Source organism: Bubalus bubalis, chromosome 5 (assembly GCF_019923935.1).
Source record: "Bubalus bubalis isolate 160015118507 breed Murrah chromosome 5, NDDB_SH_1, whole genome shotgun sequence".
Taxonomy (NCBI): Eukaryota; Metazoa; Chordata; class Mammalia; order Artiodactyla; family Bovidae; genus Bubalus; species Bubalus bubalis.
In genome coordinates, this window is record NC_059161.1 from 687,197 (window position 1) to 705,635 (window position 18,439).

At 66.3% G+C, this 18,439-nt stretch overlaps 1 protein-coding gene across 4 annotated transcripts in view; it reads left to right on the forward strand.

Annotated features, from left to right (window-relative positions):
* The window catches only part of LGR6 (leucine rich repeat containing G protein-coupled receptor 6), an 86,688-nt gene extending 70,120 nt beyond the window's left edge, over nt 1–16,568 (forward strand). Inside the window, exons 7-18 of one of the 4 annotated variants that reach the window (XM_025285223.3) lie at nt 2,653–2,721; nt 4,327–4,398; nt 4,559–4,630; nt 5,233–5,301; nt 6,048–6,119; nt 6,907–6,972; nt 7,716–7,787; nt 8,138–8,209; nt 9,356–9,481; nt 9,804–9,955; nt 13,006–13,086; nt 15,348–16,568. In XM_025285223.3, the coding sequence (XP_025141008.3) occupies nt 2,653–2,721; nt 4,327–4,398; nt 4,559–4,630; nt 5,233–5,301; nt 6,048–6,119; nt 6,907–6,972; nt 7,716–7,787; nt 8,138–8,209; nt 9,356–9,481; nt 9,804–9,955; nt 13,006–13,086; nt 15,348–16,543 (2,119 nt within the window). In that variant the 3' untranslated portion in view covers nt 16,544–16,568. The remainder of the gene's footprint in view (nt 1–2,652; nt 2,722–4,326; nt 4,399–4,558; nt 4,631–5,232; nt 5,302–6,047; nt 6,120–6,906; nt 6,973–7,715; nt 7,788–8,137; nt 8,210–9,355; nt 9,482–9,803; nt 9,956–13,005; nt 13,087–15,347) is intronic. The other 3 variants (XM_044942592.2, XM_044942593.2, XM_044942594.2) reach the window with 3 other exon arrangements.
* Nucleotides 16,569–18,439: the final 1,871 nt, after the last annotated feature.

The following is an 18,439-nucleotide window of genomic DNA, read 5'->3' on the forward strand; positions in this document are numbered from 1 at the left end:
AAGCTGAAGCGCCAATACTTTGACCACCTGATGCGAAGAGCCAACTCAGTGGAAAAGACCCTGATGCTAGGGAAGATTGAAGGTGGGAGGAGAAGGGGGCAACAGAGGATGAGATGGTTGGATGGCATCACTAACTCGGTGGACATGAGTTTGAACGAACTCCGGGAGATAGTGAAGGACAGGGAAGCCTGGTGTGCTGCAGTCCATGGGGTTGCAGAGTTGGACAGGACTTAGTGACTGAACAACAACAGCAACAACTTGGCCAGTGGGCCCCAGACTCAAGGTCAAGCCCTGGTGTGACGCTGGGTTGGTGCAGGGCCCAAGTGCGGTCACCAGTAGACCAAGGCCCAGGGCGTGGCTCAAACCAGGGAGGAGTTTAGGGCTTTATTCCTGGACCGTGTCCTTGTCACTGAGGGTGGGGGCCACATCTCCTCAGCAGGTGGCCCTCCTCCACGTGGTGGCGTGGGGCCTAGGCGTGCCCAGGGCTCTGGCACTTGGCCTCCAGCTGGTGGAAGTGGGGGGAGGCCACGGGGCAGGCTGGGTGCTTTGTAAAGCCTGCTGTCCTGGTTTTGTGGGGAGGACCGGCCCTGTGGCCACGCCGACCATGGGGAGCCGGAACCCCAAGATCCCGGCTGCGCCTCCTATCACCAAGGACGGGGATGCGGGACAGAACTTCCTGTGGCCGTGGGGAGGTTCCATCTGGGCCGCTGACACGGCAGCCAGCACTCGTGACCGTGCAGTTGGAGTGTGGCCCGTGACGCTGAGCACGGAACCCTCACCATTGTGAACGTGTCACACGCGTGCGCGGCCAGCGGGGCTGGTGGGTGTGGTACTGGGCAGTGTGGCTGCAGACAGAGGGGACGGGGTTTAGAGTGGCCGCAGCGGTCCCCGCCATGGCCAGGTCATGCTGGGTGTGGTCTGGAACCTTCTCCAGCGCCTGTGCTGCCTTCCCTTGGCCGTAATACGGGTGTACTGTGAGCAGTGCCCGCGAGCCCGCAGGGGAAGGCTCGAAGCTGGCGAGGGTGTCTGGGGATACCGTCAAGCAGGGAGAAACCAGGCCGGAGAGCGTGCGTTCCTCCTGCCTCCCCTGGAAACAGTGCCATTTGCTCAGCCGTGCCCCCACCTCCCCCCCACCTCCTGCAGACCATGCTCTCCGCCTGAGGTCCAGCCTGCACCCACACCTGGACCAGGGCCATGACCCATGGAGCCTGCAGACCCACCTGTCTGCCCCGAAGACCTGCCTGTGCCTGCACCTGGCCTGCGCCCCCGCTGCCTGCAGCTCCGTCCGCACAGGCCGGCACCTGGGCTGGCGGGACCCACCACATCTGGCCACAGCCGCTCAGCCTGCTGTCTAGACGGCGCTTCTGACATCCACCTCGCTGCCGCCCACTCTGCCCGGGTGGGCGTCCATGTGTCTCGGGCCGGCAGCAAACACCCTCTGCCCCGAGCTGATTCCTTGGGGGGCAGAGGGCTGGCAGGGGTGTTCCTGGGCAGTTAGACCAGAGGCAGTGTCTGCGCGGCCACCTGTAAGCAGGGCTTGGCAGCTACCCAGGTTCTCGAAGCTGTGTAGACGTCCAGATGGGAAAATGCAGGCCACCTCTTTGGCGTGTGGTTTGCAGAATCTTTGAGACATCTGCACCATTTTTATTCTCCCATGTATTTCTGTAAAAATAGCCTTTTAGTTTACATGCCTTTTACGTGTCTTTCCCACTGTCTGTCAGGCCGTTCCTGGCAAAATTCCTGACCAGAGGCTGGCGAGAGGGCTGGGACCGCTCAGTCCGGTGAAGTGTGTGAGGCTCGGGCAGCGAGCCCCCGGGGGCCCGCCCCAGCCTTCTGCCCCAGCAGCCGAGGGCGCCGCTCAGGGCGCGCTGGTGCCTCTCGAGCCCGGGTGCCTCCGGGCCGTCTGTGCGTGTCTCTCGGTTGCGCCGTGTCCGCCTTTCCAGACTCACTTGTGGAGGCAACAGGTCTGCTGGCCGCGGCTCTGTGCCAGGGCCCTTCTGGGGTTTCAACTGGAAAAGAGCAAAGCTTGTGCCTTCAGGAGCTTGCATTCCAGTTGGTGGAGAGAATGTCTCTGTCGGACATTAGCGTGTCTCGTGAGGAAAGGCACGTGGAGTGTCTCGTCACTGCCCTGTGGACGCCCCCCAAAGCCCTGATCCGTGGTGTGAATGACGCATGTGACTTCTCGCGGACCCCTGTGCCCGTCGCCCAGTGGCGGGGCGTCCACTCGGAGCCGGGGCCAGGGGCCTGGGTGCTGGCCATCAGCAGGGCCCCCCTGAGGCCATCGTCCCGCGCGGGGCAGCGGGCCAGCCAAGTTCCCCTCATGAGGGGGGAGCGCCTTTCTGGATTGGGTTGTAGCGCGGGGCTGGGGTGGGCCCGGGGGGCGTCCAGGGCCTCTCCCCTGCCCCAGAAGCTGCAGTGTTAACCTGCCCCTGCTCCCGGGCCCCTCCTAGCTGCCACTGTCCCCGAGGCCTGAGACTCTCTTTTCAGCCCGGGGCCCTCCTGAAGGTCTGGTTCTACGCATCAGCACAGTATTCCTGCAGATGGATCTGTGGCCAGGCAGGCCCTCCCTTCAGCCAACCCAGAGCCCAGCGTCCGTTTCCCGGGCCCTGAGCCCCGGGAGCCCCCCCGAGTGACCACCCACCTCCTTTCCAGAGACCTGAACTACAACCAGCTGCACGAGTTCCCCGTGGCCATCCGGACGCTGGGCCGCCTGCAGGAACTGTAAGCGCCACTGTGGGGCCCGGGGTGTCCTCTGTGTCCGCAGGCCCCCACGCCCTCACCTCCCAAGGTTGTGACCCCCTCCCCCCAGGTCAGGGGTCACAGGCCTCACTGCTCCGCCCGGAGCGTCTCCAGCTGGGCCATCAGGGGAGCTGGGCCCTTCCGGCCTGGGAGAGCGAGGCTGGCCCCGCCTGGAAGGCCTGGGAGCGGGCCTCTTTTGTGCCTTGGGGCCCCTCCTCAGCCCCCACCCCCGGGGGTGACGACAAGCCCTGCTTGTCTTAGTCTCGGATGGGTTGCTCAGCACCTGCTCTGCAGGGCGCCTGCTGGATGCACCCTGGGGTGAGACGGTCGGAGGTGTGCCTGGGCCCCCGAGGACACAGAGCTCAGGGCAGGACAGGGCGGCTCAGGGCCGGCGTGTAGGTCCAGCCCTGGACTGTCCCCTCAGTGACGACGGTCTGGGTGTCCAGCGGGCACTGCCGGCTGACGGGCCTGAGGTCAGCCTTGGAGGCTGCGTGTGGTCAGGGGGCGATCAGGGAGGGAGAACGAAGGCGGAAAGGCTGACGGGAGATGGGCGGGGAGAGGGGCGGCCCGGGGTTGGGGGGCAGCCTCTGTGGGGAGCGGCCACCAGGCAGCGGGCCGGGGTCTGCGTGCGGGCGGTTCAGGCAGCGGAGGTTTGGAGCCAGAGCCCGAGCCCCCAGGCCACGCAGGGTCTGCCCCGCTGCCACCTGCGACCTTGGGTGCCAGGCTCGCGCCACCCTCACCTGGTCCAATGCTGGCAGGGGAGCCAGGCGGTGGGCACGGGGCCGTGGGGGAGGGTCCCAGGGGAACGGCTGCCTGTCCTCGGGGCCCGGAGCCCCAGATGAGGGATACTGCTCTGGGGAGGGCGTGGGGCTCCGGGGTGTGCAGGCCGGGGCACCAGGAGCAGCAGCCCGGGCGTGTATGTGTCTGTCTATCCACGGTGGCCTGAGGACGGGGCTCGGACCTCTGGCCCTCGGGGCTCGGTGCAGCCCTGGACGAGAAGTGGGTGATCAGACATGAGAGGGGCGGACTCCCGCGGGGTCCTGCACGAACTCAGCAGGCAGGCGGGCACTGGTAGGGGGCAGTTTAGTGACTGAGGGTGTCGGGGCAGTTCAGAGAGGACCGTGCGTCCTAGTCCAGTGTTGACTTTGGACGGTTATCCCCGATGCCAGACCTGCCGTTCCCAGCTCCCAGAGCCCGGCACTCGGTGGGGGCTCCACCCACCAGTTCTCTTCAGCCATGGGTGTCCACACCCCCCCGGCCCTCCCCTCCGTGGGTCTGCTCCCCAGTTCATGGCCTTGAGACCAAGCCCGCCTCCCTTTGGTGCCCGCATCTCCTCCAGGAGCCCCTGTCTCTTTGTGCTCCCCCACGTGCCCTCCCGGGGACCCTGCAGAGCTCTGCCCTTGGGGGTCCAAGCCTGCTCCTCTCCCCTCTCACCCCCACCCCCAGCCTGCTGGCTCTCCTTCCCAAGGATGGCAGAGCCGGGAGGGGGTCCCCGGGGTCCCCGGCTGCGTCCTTCTGGCCCCAGCCTTCTTGTCTGGCTGCTGGAGGGCGTCCTGGGGTCTCCCTGACGCCTGTGTTGTCCCCCAGGGGTTTCCATAACAACAACATCAGGGCCATCCCAGAGAAGGCCTTCCTGGGGAACCCTCTGCTGCAGACCATGTGAGCCCTTGCTCCTCTTGGGGGCGGGTGTGGTTGGTGCGTGGGATGGGGGGTGCTCCCCATGTGCTGGTCCCAGTCTTGGGGGCGACAGGGTGGGCGGGGGGAGCGGACATGTGCCTCGCCCGCTGGGAGGGCAGCGAAGGTCTTGTCTGTCCTGCAGACACTTCTATGACAACCCGATCCAGTTTGTGGGGCGGTCAGCATTCCAGCACCTGCCTGGGCTGCACACCCTGTGAGTTGGCACCCCCCTCCTCGATCCCCCGGTCGGGATCCTGCTTGTGTGGCCCCGGAGCCTTGGCCTCGACCCCCGGGGACCCCACGTGTGGGTCTTCAGAGAGCCTCTCTCGGGACACTGCGCACATGGCAGCCCGGGACCGCCCCGAGTCTGTGGGGCACAGGCTGCACCTTCACACGCGCCCCCAGCCTCACCCTGGAGGCCGGCGCTGGGCCCCAGGCCCTCTTGCTTGGGCGCAAGCCCAGGGCTCCTCTGGGTTGGGCAGCACGCGCCCTGCTGGGCTCCTGTCCCATACGGGCCGTATGGCCCCTGGGCTGGGGTGCACGGTGCGGAGGGTCCCAGCAGTGACCCTCGGGGAGACCTGCTGCCCAGCTCCAGGGAGCAGCCTCTGCAGCCAGAACTTCCCCAGAAGCACGCAGGCCACTGCTCTGAAACGGGGCAGGTCCCACGGGCCTCACCTGGGCCAGGCTGGATGGAGCTGACCTAGCCTCCTGGGCGTCTGCCTCCCCCGGGGCCAGAAGGTCCAGGGTCACTGGTGGGAGGTCAGGGGGCCCCTGGATGCCGACCTCACTCTCTGGCCTCTTATGCTCTGCCCCCAGTTCCCTGAATGGCGCCACGGACATCCAGGAGTTCCCGGACCTCAGAGGTACCACCAGCTTGGAGAGCCTGTGAGTGGATGCCCCCCACCACACCCTCAGCCCCCAGATCCCCCAGACTAGGCTCCCCGAGGTCTGGCCGTCTGCTCCAGCCTGGCCAGGGGCCCACAGCACTTCTGCTAGGGGCAGGGCAGGCAGTTTGCGGGGAGGGGGCCACTCCCATCCTGGGGTTTCTCAGAGTCCCTAACCCACGGAGGAGCGCAGAGGACCTGTGAGGGGCGGAGGGCTGTGATGCCCACCTCCTTGGCCCCCTGGCTCCCACCTAAGGTCCTGTGGTGTTGGGGTGCGGGGGGTCCTCAGAGCTTAGCGGGCCCCCCGCTCACTGTGAGAGAGGGGCCAAGCAGTCAGGGGACCCCAGAGCTGGAAGCTCCCCTGAGGGACGGCATGCTCCCCGAGGATGCCCTTGGCTCAGGTCTTCTCGGGACAGTGGTGCCCAGCCTGCCCGCCCCCACCCTACTCCCCGGGTCTCCCCACCGGCTCTCTGGGCACAGGGGCATGGGCGCGGGGCTGGGGTCCCCAGCCCCACATGGGCCGGGTTTCCGTGCACACCTGTCCGTGGCCCCACACGGGCTGCAGAGTCCAGCCCCTGTGTGGTGGGGACATGGGGAGCCTTGGGGGGCGTGGTGGGGGTGTGACTGCAGGACGGCCCCCTCCCCCCGAGGTGCCCCCGCCCTGGGCCCCAACTCCTGCCGGCGCCGGGCTCCAGACAGCAGCGGGCCAAGCGGAGGCGGCTCGGTGCAGGCCTGTCATCCTCGCAGGACGCTGACCCGTGCGGGGCTCCAGCGGCTGCCCCCGGGGATGTGCCAGCAGCTGCCCAGGCTCCGTGTCCTGTGAGTGCCTCCCTGCCCTCCCCGCGGCCGTGGCCGGCCCGGGCCCTCCGGCCTCCGCCCCTGGGGCACTCTCTGCTCTTCTTGGTGGGTGGGGGAGCTCTGGCTGAGAGAGCTGCCCAGGAGTGACCGGGCCGCCTCTCCCAGTTCTGGGAGAAGCCCAGGTGATCATAGTCAGACCAGGTCTGAGGCCAGCTCCGCCACTTCCTGCCAGGCAAGGCCCGGCTCTCCCTTCAGTGGTCCTGATCTCATGCTTGTCATCTGGGGACGTTTCGGAGGGTGGGAGGCACCCGGCAGGTCCCTCTGGAGTGGTTCTAGTAAGTTTCCCGAGTCCATGAAGGAAAATGCGCCCTTCCAGGACCTCAGAGGTGCTTCAGCGTCCAGTCACGGGTGGGGGGTCCCGCTGGGCCTGGGTGCTCACCGCCGCCCTCGGCTCAAGACGGGGTCCAGCCTGCCACCAACAGGCAGTGCGTCCTTGGGGGTCCTGTCCCCTCCTGTGCCTCAGCGGGATGAGGGGTTGCCAAGGGATCCCCAAGGGCGTCAGCTCCACGCCTGAGCCTCGGCCAGCTGGCGCGGCAGCACGCGGGCCTTGCCGGCTGCCTCAGCACCCCCTCAGCTCCTGCGCCCCAACCCTGGGCCCTGGCAGCGTCCCCCAGGCCTCCTGTGGATGCAGCGGCCCTCGCCGCCCCTACAATGTGGAGGGGAGTCCCGAGGACCCGGGCAGGGTGAGGAGCCTGCCCAGCCATGTCCCTGGCGGCCGGCTCCCCTCACCGTCCCCGCCTGTCCCCAGGGAGCTGTCTCACAACCGGATTGAGGGGCTGCCCAGCCTGCGTGGGTGTCAGAAGCTGGAGGAGATGTGAGTGTGAGGCAGGGCCCGAGGGCGGGGCTGGCAGGCACGCGGACCTTCCGCACCCAGCTGGGGACTCGGCGGGGCCGGGACAGGCAGAACTTGCGGGTAATAGCCCCGGAGCTGGTGCCGAAACGTGTCTCAGGCCACTCGGGGCTCGAGCGGAACAAAGTGAGGTGGTGATTAGGGCTGGACAGGGAGCGGCTGCGGGCCGGCAGGGGCCCTGGCTCTCGTTTTCCACAAACGCGCACTCACACGTGCACACACACACACGCACACACGCGCACACTTGTGTCCAGGAGGGAACCTGCGCTGCAGGGTCCACGAGGACAGAACCCTGTCACAGGCTCTCCGAGCTCCTGTTTCCCCAGCGCGGGGCCTGCAGACTGCTGTCTCTGCACCCTGGGGCCAGGCAGGGTGGGTCCTGCTGTCCCGAGGCCCAGGGCCCACCTCTCACTCAGACACCGGTCCGCTGGGCTCTGCTGCTGGAAGAGGGTCTGGAGGGCCCTCAGGGTGAAGTTAGTAAGGCTGGGAGCCAGGCCCCGGGGAACCCTGGAAACTCACTCCCCTGGAGCCACAGGGATGGTCTGTAGTTTAGTCTTCTGACCGACTCTTACCCAAGGCAGCCGGGGGCCCCCGTGCTCCCTTAATTCTGGTGACTTCTGCCAGCTGGGTCCTTCTGTTCTCCCAGTGTGCGGGGTGGGGGCAGGAAGCCCTCGGCCCTGGGCTCAGCAGGCCTCTTGCTGCCCTAGCGGCCTCCAGCACAACCGCATCTGGGAAGTCAGAGCCGACACCTTCCGTGAGCTCACCTTCCTGCGATCCCTGTAAGTAGGGGGCCCGCCTCCCCGCAACCCCTGTGAGTAGGGGGCCCGCCTCCCCGCTACCCCTGTGACTAGGGGGCCCGCCTCCCCACGACCCCTGTGAATAGGGGGCCTGCCTCCCTGCGACCCCTGTGAGTAGGGTGCCTGCCTCCCCGCGACCCCTGTGAGTAGGGTGCCCGCCTCCCTGTGATCGCTCTGAGTAGGGCACTCCCTGCACCCCCGCACCCCGTGAGCACCCCAGGGCCTCCATGCACCCCCGCATCCCGTGAGCACCCAGCACACCCGCACGCCAGGGCAAGAACGACGGGTCCTCTGTGTGTGTGCCCCCTCTCATCACGTCTTCTTTCCCACAGGGACCTGAGCTGGAACGCCATCCGATCCATCCACCCTGAGGCCTTCTCGACCCTGCGCTCCCTGGTCAAGTTGTGAGTGCGGCTCTCCTCCTGGGTGCCGCCCGCGGTGGGGAGGGCCCAGCCCAGGGGAGTCGCTGTGGGTATGGGACACACACTGGGGGACCCAGCTCTGGCATAAGGAGCCCCCCTCTGTGAGCCCTGCAGGTCACACTCTGCCTCGGGCCCCAGGCTGGGAGGGGGGCAGAACGTGGGGGTTAGGGCCGCAGAGTGGGGGTCCCCCAAAGCACCAGGATGTGCGTCAGCGCAGGAGGGGTCCTGGGGGCCGCCACGCACAGCGGTGCAGGTTCTCCACTGTGTTCTCAGGCATGTCCGCCAGCGACCCAGCAGCCCTGCCCCTTACCGCATAGGTGTGCCCAGGTGGGGGCCTTCCCTCATGGGGCCGGGATTCAGGGTCCCCAGCGCTCATGGCCCCGCGCTTTGGGCCCCAGGCCACTCTCCCAACCTGCTTCCTGCCTGTCTGTTCAGCAGCCCCCGGTCAGTGGGGGGATGGTATCTGCACCCGCCTGGTCAGTGCAGGGGTGGTATCTTCATCCCCCTAGTCGATGGCAGGTGATATCTTCATCCCCCTGGTCAGTGGGGGCGGCATCTTCATCTGAAAGATGAGGCTGCTGGGGCTCAGGCAGATGTGACACTCTGGCTTCACGGGCAGCCAGTGACGGGCTGGCTTTCCTGCTGGCCAGCCCAGGCCAGTCTCCACACCGCGTGGCCTGTGGTCACGCTGTCTGGTGTGGACGTCTGGCTTCCTCTGATGTTTCTCTGGGGGAGCTGTGGGCATCCTCACCTCTGGCTCCAAGCTGACTCTGAAACAGAGTGGGTGGCCGAACTCCTGTGTGTGGCCAGTCAGTCTGTCCTGTTCCCAGCTCTGGCCCCTGGGTCCTCGGGGTGCAGGGGGCGGGGGCCAGCACAGCAGGGGGGCCCCCTCGGGGAGCGGTCGGGGCTCCGATGGGACGGGGTGGGCCCTGCAGGGGTGCTGCCCGGGGGGGATGGCGGGGCACCCCTCCAGCAGCCCCACAGGTAGGCGGCCCCAGGCCAGCGCCCCTGCCGCCCCGCTGCCTCTGCCCGGCGTCCATGGCCTCTCTGCCTGGGCACCTGGCCATGCCACAGCACAGCCCGCCCCAGCCTCCCGCTGACCGGAAACTGGTCACGTCCGCTGTCCAGGGACCTGACGGACAACCAGCTGACCATGCTGCCCCTGGCCGGGCTGGGGGGCCTGGTGCACCTGAAGCTCCGAGGGAACCGTGCCCTGTCCCAGGCTTTCCCCAAGGACAGCTTCCCCAGGCTGAGGTGAGGCTGCCCGGCCCCAGGGCAGGGGCACCCCAGGCCTCGCCCCAGGAGCAGCCTGCAGGCCCCAAGTCTGGCCCAGACCAAGCCCCTGGGTAGCATCCCCACCCCAACCCCAGCCCTGGGGGACCCTGGCGAGGACAGATGTAAGATGAGGGGAAGGCGCCCTGCCTGGTTGGGTCATGTCGGGGCCTGGAGATGAGGGGAAGGGGGTGGGAGGGGCAGCCGGGCCACGGGAAGGAGCCAGGAGGCTGCCCGCGGGGCCTGGCAGGTGGAGGGCGGGCGGAGTCCTGATCTGGCTCAGGTGGCTGTCTCCCCGCCCCAGGACCCTGGAGGTGCCCTACGCCTACCAGTGCTGCGCCTACAGCGGCTGCCCCGGCTTCCTCACGGCCTCGGGGCCGCGGGGGCCCCAGCACCCTCCCCCCGACACCCAGGACCCTCCCAGGCGGACACTGGCCGACCGGGCCGAGAGCCGCTGTGAGTGACCCACCTGGGGACTCAGGCGGCGGGGAGGAGGCCCGGGAGGGGGCGGGTGGGCCCACGGGGAGCGGCAGGGCTGCAGGGCTTGGGGTTGGGGGAAACCACCTCTGTCCGGGCCTGTCTCCAAGGCCTGGGGAGGGGTCCGTGAGCCCTCTGCAGCCCCGGGTGCTCAGGGCCACGCCCGTCACAGCCCTGCCTGTCCACACACCCTGTGGGCCACAGCGCCCCCACGGCGCCCCACTCCCACTTCGCAGGGCGTTCTTAGAGCAGGCAGCCCTTTTCCATCAGCTACAGCCAAGCGCAGTTCCGTTAATTCAATTAAGCCTGCTTCCAGAGAAAAGTCTCATGCCATTCCCAGAGCCATACACCGCCCCCGGCAAGTCTCCCCAGCGACTTCGGAGGCCCTGGTGCTCTGGCCTCGCAGGAGTGGCCCCTCACCCTGACAGGACGGCCTGCGAGCGGGCTCTCGGATGATGGGCAGAGAGAAGGGCCTCCCTGGCTAGCAGCCTGATGCAGAGCACAGGTGGAACCCGGCGGGGGGTGGGCGGGGGGGCGGGCAGGGCTGGGTTCCCTCCTCACAGTATGTCAGTGCAGAAGTGAAGCAGAAGAGTCAGGTCTAACTGTGGCTGAGGCTCAGTGGTTAAGGACTTGCCTGCAATGCAGGAGACATGGGCTCGATCCCTGGAGAGGGAAATGACAACCCCCTCTGGTGTTCTTGCCTGGAAAATCCCACGGACAGAGGAGCCTGGAGGGCTACAGTCCATGGGGTCACAAAGCGTCGAACGCGACTGAGCGGCTAAACCACCACCACTGTGGGAGAATGTTCAGGACAGTGTAGACAGAGCCGGGCAGGACAGTGTAGACAGAGCCGGGTTCTAACTGGATGAGACGGTTCACAGGCTGGGCCACTGCAGGCCTGTCGGAGCCTCTGTTTCTCATCCTTAAAGAGGGAACAGTGTTCACACCCCACAGACTGGGGAGACTGCAGATGCGCCCAGGGTCCTGCTTTGAGGTGAACATGCAGGCGTGAACATGCAGGCATGTAACCGGGAGCCCCAAAGGCCAGCATGGGCGGTGGCGGGTGCAGAGCCTCCCGGGCGAGTGTACGGCCGGCGTTGGCCCAGCAGATGCATCCCAAGGGCAGTGTGGCATCTGCCGTCTTCCCACAGGGGTCCTGCCTTCCTCGAGGTGGAACTTTCCACCAGGTTGAAGTCTTAGAAAACCACAGGCATCGGGATGGTAGGGGGAGCTGGGCAGGGTCCCCTTCCCGAGGGTCCACAGAGCCCAGAAGGGGCCGCAGCCACAGGAGCTTTACTAGCGCCTCGGTCAGTAGCTTTACTGTGACCTCCAACCTTGGCCGGAGCCCTCCGGCTTCCCCTGCGCTTCCTTTAGGCATCCCCAAGCTCCTTTGCAGAGTGGGAAAGGTGGCGAGGGGTGGACCGCCAGGCCGTGGGCACTTCCCGGCCTCCGGCCTCCCGGGACGACTCCAACCTGCAGCAGGAGTGAGGCTCCACGCAGGATGCCAGCCCTGAGCCAGAGGCGGGGACTGATACGGCCCAGCCGCCTGCCTGGCCTGGCCCAGACCTGAGGGAGCGGCCATCCGGCTCCCTTACCTCACCCAGCCCAACTCCAGAAACCAGATTCTTGTTCTTAAGACAAAGTCTTTCAGGAGTTCCCTCGAGGTCCCATGATCAGGACTCTGAGCTCTCACAGCCAGGGACCCGGGTTCAATCCCTGGTCAGGAAACTAAGATCTCACAAGCCACACGGCCAGGAAAACAAAAAAACCTCTTCCAGTGATGAATTATCACTTTAAAACAGGATTTCGCCTTTATAAACTATAAAATGGTTTACAGCATTTATTTATCACTTCAGTATTCTTATAGAGTTTGTGGCCCCTGAGATATCCACCCCCTAGGACACTGCAGGCCCTGGTTTAAGAGACAGTGCAAGAGTGAGCAGGGGAAATAATCCAACATGTTTCGGAGTCTCTTCAACAAGGGATTTGGCTTTCTGACCCTGTTTTCTCAGACTAGCAAAATCGCAGAGCCTAGACTTAGAATTGAGGGGCCACAAGCATTATCTAGCCCGTCAGCTAGCTATGTAGGGAGGCGCCCCTTCTCACAAAGCTTTCTGCTCCAGTCTCCTCGGTTGCTGCTCCCCCCACCTCCTGCACCTATAAAGCCCCCCGACTGTCCCCCAAACCAGCCCCTGGTGGAGAAGTCCAGCGTCTGGGCTCTGGGACCCAGTGAGGCTGGCTTTGAACTTGGCCCTGTCCCGCCCTGGCCATGAGACCAGGGCAGCGTCCTCACCTCACCTGTGCAGCAGCGCCGGAGGGCTCCTGGCCCCCACAGCTGCAAGGATGTGGACTCAGCGGGCGTGGGCCTGGAGGACGAGAGCTGGCCTGTGGTCCCAGCTGCCCAGCGAGGGCATGGAGCCACGACTGCCTGAGAGCAGGGCTGTCCTGTCCACGCCCCCCAGAGTGTGCCCAGCCCCGGCTCATGCGGGCACTGCCTCCTCACGAGACTCTGATCCAGGGGCTTGTCCATCGGGACCGTGGTTCTCCTCCTGTGATTCATCCGCTGATGCTGGTTTTGCCGTTGGGGGCTGTCAGCCAGTAGGGTGGCGTGGTTCCCTCAGGCTGTACACGTTGAGGCCAGCGTTCCTCCCCTTGCCCTGCCCTTCCCGAGTGCTCCTCCCAGCTGACTGGACCTGGTCCACATCCTGCAGCACATCCGGCTTGCTGCTCTTTCCCGCTCTGTGTGCGGTGCTTCCAGCTGGATGTGGAGTCCTGGCCAGCGTGCAGAGCCCCCAGAGTTAGGGCAGCCTCCTCAGACTCTGCCCAGCTGCAGGGGTGCGGGTGCTCCCTGAGTCAGAGGAGGAGCAGGTCTCGGGCGTGGAGGACCACAGGCGGAGGAGACATGGGCGGACAGCATTTCCCTGGGGCCACCAGGGTGGGCAGCGGACGTCTCCGGGGTGGACGTCTGGGGAAAGGGCGGGCTTGACCCACGCCGAGAGCAGGTCTGAGCTCCTGTCTGCTCTCCTCAGATGATCTGGACCCGGAAGAGCTCCAGCTGGAGATGGAGGAGCCCAGGCCCCAGCCCGCAGTCCAGTGCAGCCCTGCTCCAGGTGAGAGGGCACCTCTGGTGGGGAGGGCAGGCACTGGGGAAGGGCTGCTTCAGAAAGTGAGGTCCCGCTGCTCAAAAGTCAGTACTCGAGGGGCAAGGCTGGGGGAAAGGAAAGTTTATTTTGGAGGCTGGCAACCAGGGTGGTTGGGCGACGGCAGACTCGTGTCCAAAGCCTGACCTCCCCCGGACGTCGACCTGCAGGCAAGAGCTTCTGTGGGCGGAGGGAGGGGTCTCCCTGAAGCAGCACCGTCAGCTCTGCCCGTCATCTGGAAATTGGTCATCGGTGGTCTGACCAGCATCACTGTCATTGTTTTAAGTGCAGTTAATCTTCAGCTCCTTGGTTGGTTTGTTCCCATTTCCTTGAGGCCAGTCCTCAGAGTCGTGGCGGCTTCTTATGTCTTGGCTACGTTTCACCTGGCAGGGCTTTCAGTATCTGTAAGACAGGGTGCAGGGTACGGCTCAGAGTGTCATCTATAGCCTTTGAGAAGGAAGGTCTTTGGCTTTGTTTAATGACTAAACTGTTATTACTTGTCCTACTTCCTTTGCATCTCCATTTTTCAGTTCTTTGGTCAAAACAGACTGGACGGTCCGGGGGCGGGGAGGACCGCAGGCCCCGCCCCTTGGGGGCCCCGCCCCTTGGGGGCCCCGCCCCTTGGGGGCCCCGCCCCTTGGGGGCCCCGCCCCTTGGGGGCCCCGCCCCTTGGGGGCCCCGCCCCTTGGGGGCCCCGCCCCTTGGGGGCCCCGCCCCTTGGGGGCCCCGCCCCTTGGGGGCCCCGCCCCTTGGGGGCCCCGCCCCCGCGAGTGCAGCCTCCCCTGGTGACTGCTGGGAGGGGCGGGCTGTCGCCCCTTCCGTGCTGCTGTCCAGGAGTCAGAGTGACTTCTCCAGAGCACCCCTCGGAAGTGCCACCGCCAGGAGGAGACGGTTCTCAGTGGGCGCCCTGCGCTCAGGGAGGGCTGAGGGGCCGCTGGCCCGTCTGAACCCTGCCCGCCCCCTCCCCGCTCCCTCCCAGGAGCGCACGGGATAGAGCGCTCTGGGCCATAGAATTCCAGGTGTCCCCGGGGGCTCCTTCCAGCAGCGTCCATTCCTGACGGCTTCAGTCTCCCCAAGATGTCAGGGAACAAAGCTCCCCGCTGGTGCGGCCCAGGCCGCCCGGGGACGAGCACGCGGGAGCAGGCGGTGGACGGGGTCCCCACCCGCCCGGCAGCCGCGCCCCCTCGTGCCCGCGGCGGGAAGCGCACCCGGAGGGGCTGGTCGGGTTCACGCGGACGGTCCGCCCCTGAAACCCGCGGTGATGTGCTCGCCAAGGAGCGTGAGGACAGGCTCCGGCTTGCTCGCTTTCCCAGTAGCCGGTGCCGACGGCCCGAGGAGATCTGGTGCCCTACGTCCCGCACAGGCACCCGCACATGTTTGAGGAGCATAACGACCCGGGAAAGCGCGCACGATAATACTCCAGCAAAAAGGGAATAAGAAGCTATATGCAGTAAAGTCCCAATAAATTAAAGATCTATATGTATATGTATGTATTAAACTGATAGAAAACCTAGCAAAATAAGGAGCTTCTCTGAGGGGCTTCTCTCATGAGCAGTTTCAGTTTTTCCATGTTCTGTGTTCCGATTTTTCTACAATTACTATTATTTGATAATCAGAAAAAAGTGTTTAAAAAGTAGCTGGCACAGAAGCCTCCCAAAGCCCCAGGCCGCCTGGCAGCTCATTGAACAGGAGTCCAAGGTCAAAACAGTGAAGAATCAAAGCGACAGGGTGGTTTGATGATGGCCCCAAGAGAAAGAGGGACAAGGCCAGGCCTCCCTGCCCAGGGCAGGACCCGGCAGGCAGACCCCAGGGCTACCAGTCCTCCCGTGCTTTGCCCCCAGCACCAACCGACTCCAGGGCACTGAGTGTGGCCATGGAGCCTCCTCCCTCTGGGGTGGCACCGTCCTGAGAAGCAGAGCCGGCCACCTCTCTCCCTCTGCGGTCGGCCTGGCCTGCCCCACAGCGGTGCCCCGGCCACTCCGCCAGGCCGGCCTGTCCCGCCCTTGTTTCTGGACACTGCTCTGCAGGGAGGGCCTCCCTGCGCCGCCTCGGTGTGTGTGTGTCTCCCACGTCTGCTCCTGGGGTCCTGGGCCCGTGTCCACCCCCAGCCACAGGGGGAAGGCCCTCTGGGTGTCCGCTCTGCCCCCACCCGCCGGATCCCAAGCCCAAGCCATGGGTAGAGGGCAGAGCTGTGCGGCCCGGCCTGCCTAGCGTCTGCCTCTCTCCCGCAGGCCCCTTCCAGCCCTGCGAGCACCTCTTCGAGAGCTGGGGCGTCCGCCTGGCCGTGTGGGCCGTCGTGCTGCTGGCCCTGCTCTGCAACGCGCTGGTGCTGCTGAGCCTCTCCGTGGCCGGGCCCGGCCCGCTGCCCCCGGCCAAGTTCGTGGTGGGGGCCCTTGCAGGTGCCAACGCCCTGACCGGCCTCTCCTGCGGCCTTCTCGCCTCCGTCGATGCGCTGACCTTCGGCCAGTTTGCCGAGTTCGGCGCGCGCTGGGAGGCAGGCCCGGGCTGCCGGGCGGCGGGCTTCCTGGCAGTGCTGGGCTCCGAGGCATCCGTGCTGCTGCTGAGCCTGGGTGCGGCGCACTGCAGCGTGGCCGCGGCCTGCGTGCGGGCCCGCGGGAAGGTGCCGGCCGCGGGCAGCGTGCGCGTGGGGGCTCTGGGCTGCCTGGCGCTGGCGGGGCTGCTGGCCGCCCTGCCGCTGGCCTCGGTGGGCGAGTATGGCGCCTCCCCGCTCTGCCTGCCCCATGCCCCGCCCACCGGCCGGCCTGCCGCCCTGGGCTTCGCCGTGGCGCTGGTGCTGCTGCATGCCGCCTGCCTCCTGGCGGCAGCCCTGGCCTGCATCCAGCTCTCCTGCGGCCTGCCCGCGGCCGGGCTGGAGGCCTCCTGGGACTGTGCGGCCGTGCGCCACGTGGTCTGGCTCACCTTCGCTGACGGGCTGCTCTACTGCCCCGTGGCCTTCCTGAGCCTGGCGTCCGTGCTGGGCCTCCTGCCGGTCACCCCCGAGGCCGTCAAGGCCGTCCTGCTGCTGGTGCTGCCGCTGCCCGCCTGCCTCAACCCCCTGCTCTACCTGCTCTTCAGCCCCCACTCCCGGGAGGACCTGCGGCGCCTCCGGCCCTGCTGGGGGGGCCCGCGGGAGCCGAGCTCCTGCGACTCCACGCAGGCCCTGGTGGCCTTCCCCGACGTGGAGATCACTGCCGAGGCCTCCGAGACCCATGGCCTCCCTTCAGGGGCCCTCGTCCCCCGCCAGCAGCCTGGGGCCCTCAAGCTGGAGGGCGGCCATGTTGCAGAGCCGGAGGGAACCCGGTTTGGGCAGCAGCCGCCCTCCAGGGATGGTGGACGGGCACAGGGGACCCCAGAGGCCTCGCCAGCAGGCCGGGGCCGGGCGGGCGGCGGGGGCTTCCAGTCGTCCGGCTTGGCCTCAGGTGTCTGAATGTCCTCCCCCCTCCCGCTCCATGGATGATGTTGCCGCCTGTAAAATAAATCAGGACGACCCAGAGTGACCCACGCAGACGACCCAGCCCTGACCAGCGTGTCGCCTCCCTCCCAGGCCGCTGCCTGTCGGTTCTTGGCCAGGTCTCCCCTCAGTCCTGCTCTGGCCTCTTCTCTGTGGCATTTGAGGAGGCTGAGGTCTGGACATTTCTCACTTTAGGGAAAGGAGGGGAGCAGAAGACTGTACCCGGGGGCGGGGGTGTGTGGCCCATGTGGCCCAGGAGCAGGCGCGGCGGACGGGGGCCCAGGGAAAGGCGGGGTGGGGGCAGGGAAAGGCCGGGGTCGGGGACTCAGAGGAAGGCTGGGGAGGGGTGCCAGGGACTGCCCCATGCTCTGCACCCCACGGGCGCTGAACGCACCCCTCACAAGACTTCTGTGAGAATTGGTTTTGGAAAATAGGACTTGGTGCCCCTTTCTCAAAGACATGGGGAGCAAGTCCATGTGGTGAAGAGGCAGGAGAACCTGCTTTAACCCAGGTCCCCCAGTTCTTGAGCAGTAGGTTTGGGGTAGTTTGTACGGTTTCCATCGAGTAGCTATTAGCACCTCACAGATGAGCCCCCGCCCCTCCTAGGGGCCCCCTTCTGCACCCCTGCTGATACCACAAGAGGCCCGCCGTCCTGGGAGCTGGGGTTCAACCATGTTACCCCCCCGAGAACACTGTGGAGCGGGTTGCCCCATGGTCCGTGGGGGGACGGTGAATGGCTCGCAGGCACCAGAGAACTTCTGCCCTCGGAAGACACGGGGTTCCCAGCTTCCCTGTGGCTCCGAGCTCCTCCCTGCGGTTCTCCGCCTGCAGCCTTCTTGCCACGAGCCCGGCCATCCCTGAGTCCCCGGCCCTGCCCTCCCAGGGGTGCCCGGAGCCGCTGCTCAGCCCCCAGACGCGTGTGATGTGTTGGGTGGCAGGAAGTGTCACACAGGCCCGGGCTCCTGGGTGCCCCGGTCGGGGGAGGACATTGTGTCTGTCCCTTACGCGCCACCGGCACGCCCTCCCCCGCCCCAAATGCAGGCTGAGGAGTGGGAGCTGGGGCTCGGGAGACAGGGTGGCTCGTCCCGGGCACCCTGCCATCTGCCACGTCCCGGCAGGACAGAGGGCCCCCGCCGGTGCTCTTGTGGTCCTGGGACAGCCCCGGGGCGGCCCTGGAAAGGTCCTTCAAGTATCGTGGCCGGGGGACGGGTGTCTCGTCGCCCTGACAACGCCCACCGGCCTCCCCCGGTGGAAATCCTCGGAGGAGATGCCCCAGCCGCCAGGCGGCGAGTGGAGGAGCGCGCTCCATGGTGGAGCCAGAACGTTTGACATCTTGTTCCGAGTCCAGCTGAGGAGCCTGGACTCTGCCAGCTCTGAAGCAGACTTGCTATCCCAGTGCCATAGGAAGGCCCAGGCACAGCACAGCCTGGCAGGCCCCACCAGCGGTCAGCTGGGGAGGCACGTGCCGGTCTCCCCACCGCCTGGGCTGAGCCGGAGCTCTGTTTGGCGCAGAGACGGGGTGACTCAGGTAGGCCTCTCAGTCCTCCAAGACACCCCAGGGACGGATGGTGAAGGGCTGTGGGTTTGGGAGCCTTGAGTCCAGGCCCCTCCCGTGTGGCCACCAGCCCCCAACGTTGGAGCTGCTGCGTGGGGTCCGTCCCTGCGGGGCGCTTTCTGGGGGAGAGGCAGGGCTTCGGCTGCACGCTCAGCTCCAGGGTGGCTCCACCCCCACCTGCGCTCTGTTCCCCACCAGCTGGGCGTCGGCCAGGCCTCCACCTTCTGGTCAGAGGTGTTTGCCACAAACTTTTTATTATTCAAAAGCCTTGTAGATGTTGTGTATGTGTGTGTGTGTGTACACACGTGTTCTGTTGT